At 41.0% G+C, this 7272-nt stretch overlaps 1 protein-coding gene across 2 annotated transcripts in view; it reads right to left on the reverse strand.

The window, feature by feature from the left end:
* LOC111262489 (uncharacterized) overlaps positions 1–6726 on the reverse strand; it is a 14442-nt gene extending 7716 nt beyond the window's left edge. Inside the window, exon 1 of one of the 2 annotated variants that reach the window (XM_022836792.2) lies at positions 5993–6726. In XM_022836792.2, coding sequence (XP_022692527.1) covers positions 5993–6092 — 100 coding nt within the window. In that variant the 5' untranslated portion in view covers positions 6093–6726. Of the gene's footprint in view, positions 1–2938; positions 3127–5992 lie in introns of those variants that run through there. The other variant, XM_022836791.2, reaches the window with a different exon arrangement.
* Between the last annotated feature and the right edge of the window lie 546 nt (positions 6727–7272).

Here is a 7272-nt window from a genome sequence, read left to right on the forward strand (position 1 = left end):
ATTGAATTTTATATCGACGAAACAGTGCTCTAAAAGATTGAAAGTAGCCGCTTTCTCCGGATCCATGTTGTGTTGCAGGATAAATATGTCCAGTAAAAAATTTTATGTGCCATCATCTTAACACAAGCCTCTACCATGCTTCCACTCAAACAAAAATCAGTTAAGCTGCTTGCTCAGCATAAAATACGATTCCGTGTGCCTTCCTTGCTTAACCTAACCAGAAAGTGGCCGTATGATAAGTCGGGCCTGTACGGGTGTAAAATAACAGTGCGTCTGTATGCAAACAACAAAAGCAAAAGATGCTTGTTCTTTTCGGTGTTTGAGCCATTTTTCGAGGGCAACATCGCAGTAACAGGCCAAGAGAAAGCAGTGCGAAGAGCTTTCTAGACAAGACTCAAACTGGCTTAAGGTCTCTTGCGCCCAGGTATGGAACACTTTGTAAACACATATCAATGTGACGAATGCCACTCATAATAAAACGTATAGCTTTTTCGAACCTGGGTTTCTGCAAAGACACATGGCGATTGCAAAGTACTGTCATATTTGTACTGCCGAATAATAAATTTTCTCTCACTAATTGAAAGGGTACTTATCAGCGTCCATTACATTGATGCACACTCAGAAGGAACTGCTAATTTTAGGCTCGGCGATGAAAAGGGAGTTAGGTAAAGGGCTTCAAAGGGCGGGCGGGCGGGCGGGCGCAACAAGTATTGTTCCGTCCGCCATGTAACCTTCATCGCATTATTATAGAAATATAGCCTTGAACTTTACGGAGCTAGCAACATTATAACTATAATCACAGATTTGTTTGCATACACAACGTATTCTAGCACTATAATTCGAGCCACATCTAAGGATGAGTTCGTACAAAATATGTATGCGAGTAAATGTACCTTTATTATCCTTAAAAAGGGTTGTGTAGTGGATAGTCATAGTTCCTCCATTTGGATAAAAAAAATAATGTTACTGATATAATGGCATGGCATATAGGTTGTCTGAAACCATATCGCGGATCGGATAACTTGACAACTCTTCGAATCGCACAAGATAGGATAAAGATCTCGCTGAATATATTCGATGTGCTCTATTTCCCTTGTACGGTAAAGCCAGCATTTAACAGCTGTGCACTTATGACTTGTCACATCTAATCTCGTGATGATCGGTAGCTTCTTCGAGAGACTCGACGATAGAATTATCTAGGACGCTCTGTCTCCTATCGCCCTTTTAAGGCATGGAGGTAATGGAAATAATTCGCGCTTAACAAAGTCAACGTTTGATTTGATTTATCTCGATTCAAGCTGTGACTGAAGCGTAACAATGGGTTTGTGCATTGTCATCAACAAACCACGCTGGGTGCTATTGATTGCCGTATCACACGGAAGCTCTTCAGGGGTGTGTTTGGCTACGTTGCCTGCTTCCTCTTCGTCACAGCCGCTCAGGTCTCGTTCAACATTATACTCTCGCTTAATTTTTCTCTGACGAACAATTGGGACCGACCCATAATTCTTCTGTGGCGTAGATGCGTTTCGAATGAGTTTTTTAGTGGAAGTAGCTTTTTCCCTTTTGTACTGGTATTTTTTTTCTTCGTTAATAATACTTGTTTTGAGCTCGTATTGAGCTGATAGGGAACACATTGCCCGTGCTGTGGTTTTCTCAAAGTATTCCGCGACCATAGCAGGTGGTTTTTCCATTGGAATTTTCGAAATATAGCCATCTCCTCTTTGCTTTTAAATTATCCGAAAATATGTGTAGTAATGGTAAAGTGTCATTTTGCCATTTAGTTAATAACAAAGACCTTGATGTAGGCTTAGGCGCTCTAGATTCGGAAGCAAATGCAGACGAAGTTTGTTCTCCTTTGGGCGCCGCATGAAGCAATGCTCATAGGCACTGCCGACGTAGAACCAAACCATTTAATATTCTCATTTTGCGGTCCTCTAAATAGCTCCGAACAAATATATATATATATATACACGAGCCAGTAGTGTGATTAGTACGGCTTTCTTTTGTTGGTAAAATCTGGACGGATCTGTAATGAGGTTTCATAGCAGGCATCATGACACAAACATAAGCAAAGAAAAAAGATGATTTGATGTCCTAGCTCTGTCGAGCAATAAGGACACTATACATGTACTCTGCATGTCTCGTATATAGCCATATAGACGCAGACAGCTCATTCGGAAGAAAGTGGCATAAATCCTAATTTTTAGTCAAAGCACTGTTTGTTGGAAATGTACAGCGAAAAAGATAGAAACAACTTCTTAGATGAGACGTGGTACGAGTAGAGAGGCATGGATACGTGTCTGGATACGAAAATATCTGTCCTTAAATGATGAAGGGCCTAGTAACGCGTACAGTTCGGTTGTCATAAAGCAGCGGTTTTGATTTGGGGTGTACTATCATTTAGATTAAGACATTTATAGGTGTCTAAAATTTTGTCTAACAGAGAACCATCTGTACAAAACTGATGGGAGTAGCTCGTGATTGCGTCTTTGGCAAACAGCATTCAAGCGGTTGAAGATATCAACAAAAACGGCGTTGTCGATCTAATATCTTTCCTTCTTTCCTAAAACAATTAAAAGCTTTCGGCAACAAATGCACTCGCTAGAGATCTGTCGCCCATATTACAACATTATTTGGAATATCTGCAGATAAGATCTTAGTATAATAAATGTAGGCTTATAATTCGAGAAGTGAACGGTAGCATATAGATAGATGTACGCAATACTTGAAGATCTGAAAAACCTCACCTATAATAAAGCATCATAACGTGTTCGGAAGAATATCGAAAAATACAACTAATAATAAACGTTCGAATTCGAAGGTCAGGATCGTTCGGTCAACACCAACAACTGTAGTAACAGTCTCAGCGGAGCGCACAATATATAAAATAACGGAGTGAACCAATAACACATCTACTCCTACGTGTTCACATTTCTACCAGCATATCGGCACGAGGTGTCGCCCAGCGAATCGTGCGGGTGCGTCGTCTGATGCCAGCGAGTTGTCAAGAAATTAATTAATTTGAGGACTAAATGAAACCACAACAAGACGGTAACCAGTGTAGCAAACAAATTTGTCCATAAGAGGCACAAGTATCGCGAGTCCATGTCTCATTGGTGAAACAAGTCGGAAAAGAAACATGGCGTATCGTATTTTAAATAGCAATGCACACACTCCATAATGTCAACCTGCGCCTTACAGCTTTTGGCGGCAAGTTCAAATAGACCCAGTGACGTCGCGGATTTCTGCTGGAGGGCTTCCATGGCAGTATCGCACGGCTTAGGTCATGGTGATTCTACACACAGAGACTAGATGCTTAGAATTACCGGTGGGTTAGGTTAATTCAAGGATAAAGGAAATCATAGTTCAAGGGGCCGTAGTGGAATGTTTGGTAAAATATGTAGGGGCCGAATTTAAAATTTTGCATGAGTTATTTTACTGCAGCGCCGTCGTTTGATTTGTTCGGTAATTGAAAACGTTGTACGTGACTATTGAACGAACAAATGTCCAGCAGAAATGAACCGTCGGTACGATCAGCCAGCTTGCGTAAAGTCAAACTTCGGTGTCCGCAATGTCGTTGCCGAATTAAGCTTGCTAGCGCTAATAAAACCCGGGTTCGGCATATTAGCATGGCGCGGAACTAAGGATCCGTTTTAGATGCAAAGCCTTTGCTGATGACGCGATTGTGCTAAAAGGCCTTGGAGTGGAAAATGTCAAGTGAATGCAAATAACGGAGGCCCGTCTAAACGAGATCATCGTTAGACTTGACACAAAAGCAGATGTTCCAAGGTACGTGCTGTTGAACGGGCTCCTGTTTTGTACCCGAAACTATATTCTGGATCGTACGAATTCAGGTGAAGACGTGGCTGTATGCAAGAATCCGGAAAATCGCACAAGGATTACTGAAACGCTTTCATATCCGCCTGGGCGTACATCCTCAAATCCAGAAAGTGTTGGCTCTGTGTGAAAGTTGCCAAAGCCTGGGAAGCCAAACGCGTATTCCAAAGTTTGCATTCAAGGAAACCTGTATTAGAGAGGCGGTCGAATGCAGAGAACGCTGAAATGCATACGGGTAAGCGTCGCGTGCCGGGAAGTGCCAGGGAGAAACATTTGGCTTTAGCACAAAGAGCTGGCTTCAAGGTACCAGCCCAAACGGCGCTGACCGCCCCAAACCATATATGGTATGCATACGTGAGTAGCTCGTCAGGTGTTACTGCATGTATTAAAATGTATTTAGTCTTGGTATTTCCGTCACTAGCGGTACACAATAACAGTACAGTGTACACATACATGTATAAAGGTTAGGCAGCGGAGCTCTGTTCACTCATGTTAACAGATAGTAAGACCTGTATTTATGTGACTTGAATTTTTGAAAGATGTATTATACAGCCAAACTACACACGAAACACACTGAGACAATTCGCGCAGCAATGGTTCAGCAAGCTTCAGCTATCTTTAGAGGTTAATTATTTATTGTGTTCCAACGCCACAATCACAACAGGACATATAATTTGGATACGCGTAACTGTCTACAGCACAGAACTAAGGTGATACCGTCTCTCAGCCCGATTGGGTATATATGTTGGCGTCATACAGGTCTTATAGTATAAACAGCAACAAACAAAGGGACAACAATACATATACCCATACATCGATTTGGAGCTGTAAATACTGCTATACCTTAGTCGTCTACGTGTATTACAGAAAATTTCGAGGTGAAAAGGTTATGCTTCATTTTGAAACAGACCATTTCCTTTACTATACATGAACAGTTGTCGGATGTTGTATTATATTAACGCTGGGTGATCGGAAATATCAACATTCTTCAATACTTTCCAGTGATGTTATGATTCGAATAGAGTGTCAGTGAAGGCATTATTGAAGTCATGTAAAATGCGGATTGTAAAGAGATACTGCAATGCAATGCCGAACCAGGGTAGCAAGACGAGCGTTGAAGCCGGGTACTAGAATACCAGCGATGATTTGGAAAGTACGAACCCTGGTTATAGATGGAGTAGTTCTTATATTACTTTATGGTAGACGGAGAACGCGGAACGGTGACGTAGGGTAGTTAAATTAGCACGGTTCATGTGCGAGAAAGGTCATAAAATGCCTGGTAGTACATGTGTGACGTGATACTGCTTGCTAGCACATCGGTCGAGCGGCGACAGCCGCTTATCCTCAGGTTCAATAAAAACAGAAAGCCGCATAAAAAGACATAGTTACAAGATGATCCACTATCGGCTTATGAGATTGATTGTACCATTCATTTCATGGCAAAAGTTTAGAGATAATGATAATCGTGCGCTTCGTTGCCGATGCGTAAGCTTGTAGGTAAGGAATATTTCCCTGATATGCTTGCAAACAAGTACATACACAATGTAAATTTAGCCTACGTGATTGGTACGTAACGGCAAGTGATTCCAGATCGTATGCTCAGTTTTGATGCATATCCTGTACTTTTTTTTACCGTAATATGAGGCAGCCATTAACTACGATACGTGTGAGCTTAAGCCATTGGAGGCCATTTTCTTAAATCTGTATAGCATAAATTTGCTTAGACTCGCATACTCTCTACGCGGTAGCTGTGGCTAGCAGAACGTACAGACGCGCTAAATGTATGACAAAAACAAGGGAACAAGTTAGCCAAAGCATGAGCTTAGAGAGATAACACAAAAGCCCACTGCGAAAATGAAATTAAGAAAGGTGCATTGAAAAAGAAAGAATGACTTCGAAACTTTTCGAAACAACTTCACTTATTTATTTAACAATTTATGTGGATTTTATGCTTATACAATATTATAGGTGAATCCTTTGCAATGGACTTTAGCAGTATATGATTTAGAGTGTAATTACGTGGTATGACTGGCTACGCCTATCAAGAATGACTACTCAGTGAGTAGCCACTGGACACCAGATATACCTCATTTTTGGCAAGTTAAGTATTTGTTATAGGATTTTAGAATATGTAAAAATACGAAACGAAGCTTACCTGGTTCGAAACAACCTAAACAGCTGAGAAGAAAAATAACCCGTGGGAACCACTGACGCAATAGGTGGATATCTTCCATCGATAATTGGTAATCCGTCATGGATTATTTGACACGTATTTTCCATTCACATGGCCGCAACGTTCGCCTCGATTCACGTAATCCAATTCTTTAACAGTTCATTTTGGGCCTTTTTTTTCTAGCGGAATATAGGAACATACACACGTAACTGGTACACGAAATTCAATAAATTTAATTGCACTCTTTCTTTGCCTTAATAGAGTCAACTATTAGATAGGGACTTGCTATTTCAAAGCAGACGTCGTGCCCATCGTAGCTACATTTAAGTTTCCTGGGAAACTTATTCCAGATGAACTAGGTTACTTCCGAACAGATCTGACAGTTATAAAATTGGTCCACACTCTTAAAATAAATATTGAAATTTTATGATAATTTGACATGCGCGCGTTTTAGAGTACACATCCAAATGAATGCATATCAAAGCAATCTTTTTCTGCTTTCAGTTCAGTATAACGGTCACTTCGAAACTGTTTGTTTGTATAGTTTGCCTACCAATGGGCGCAAGTGAAGTTTACACATATATTCATGGTACAGCGCTTGTTTTCGAGACAACTTCGTTCGCCAAAATGAGCTAAACAATGCACACGGAACACATGGCTCGAGGGTTGATTAAACAACCGCTCGTGATGACCCTGTATGAGCCGCGACAAAACAATTCTGGGGCGACATTCAGAAACGTCTGTATGGTCGAAGAGGATGCGGATCCCATTGCCAGTTCTATGCCAGTACCCTTCCTCTCAATTCAGGAAAGGGTAAAGCAAAGGGTAACTTGTGAGAGAGAGAGATACGAATTTCCCGTTAAAGTTCGCATTAAGTAAACGGTACGAGGTCATACTCTTGCATTTATGACAATGAGATTTTCACTAGGTATATTATTCCCCGAGATTCCTCAATTGTGACTGTCTCCGTGCAAAACTTACTCAGTACTCAAGTTTAAACTTAATCCTGTACCAGCGAAGCAATTGAGTAATCGACACATTTAAAGAAAATGTTCACGATACGATGTAACACAACAGAGAGGACTTTCGTACAAAAAACTTCATTGACAAAAATCGGACGCGAGTTTCGAGGATAAGCTGGCGGCAAATACAATGCCGAAAATCAAAATTTCATTCTTCAATTGGGTCAGCATCGTCGAGCTTTCAAGTGGACGCTTGTATCATTTAGACCAAGAGTGTTGGTCTAGGGATGCTAAGCCGTG

This window comes from Varroa jacobsoni, unplaced genomic scaffold (genome assembly GCF_002532875.2).
Source record: "Varroa jacobsoni isolate VJ856 unplaced genomic scaffold, vjacob_1.0 scaffold_668, whole genome shotgun sequence".
Taxonomy (NCBI): domain Eukaryota; kingdom Metazoa; phylum Arthropoda; class Arachnida; order Mesostigmata; family Varroidae; genus Varroa; species Varroa jacobsoni.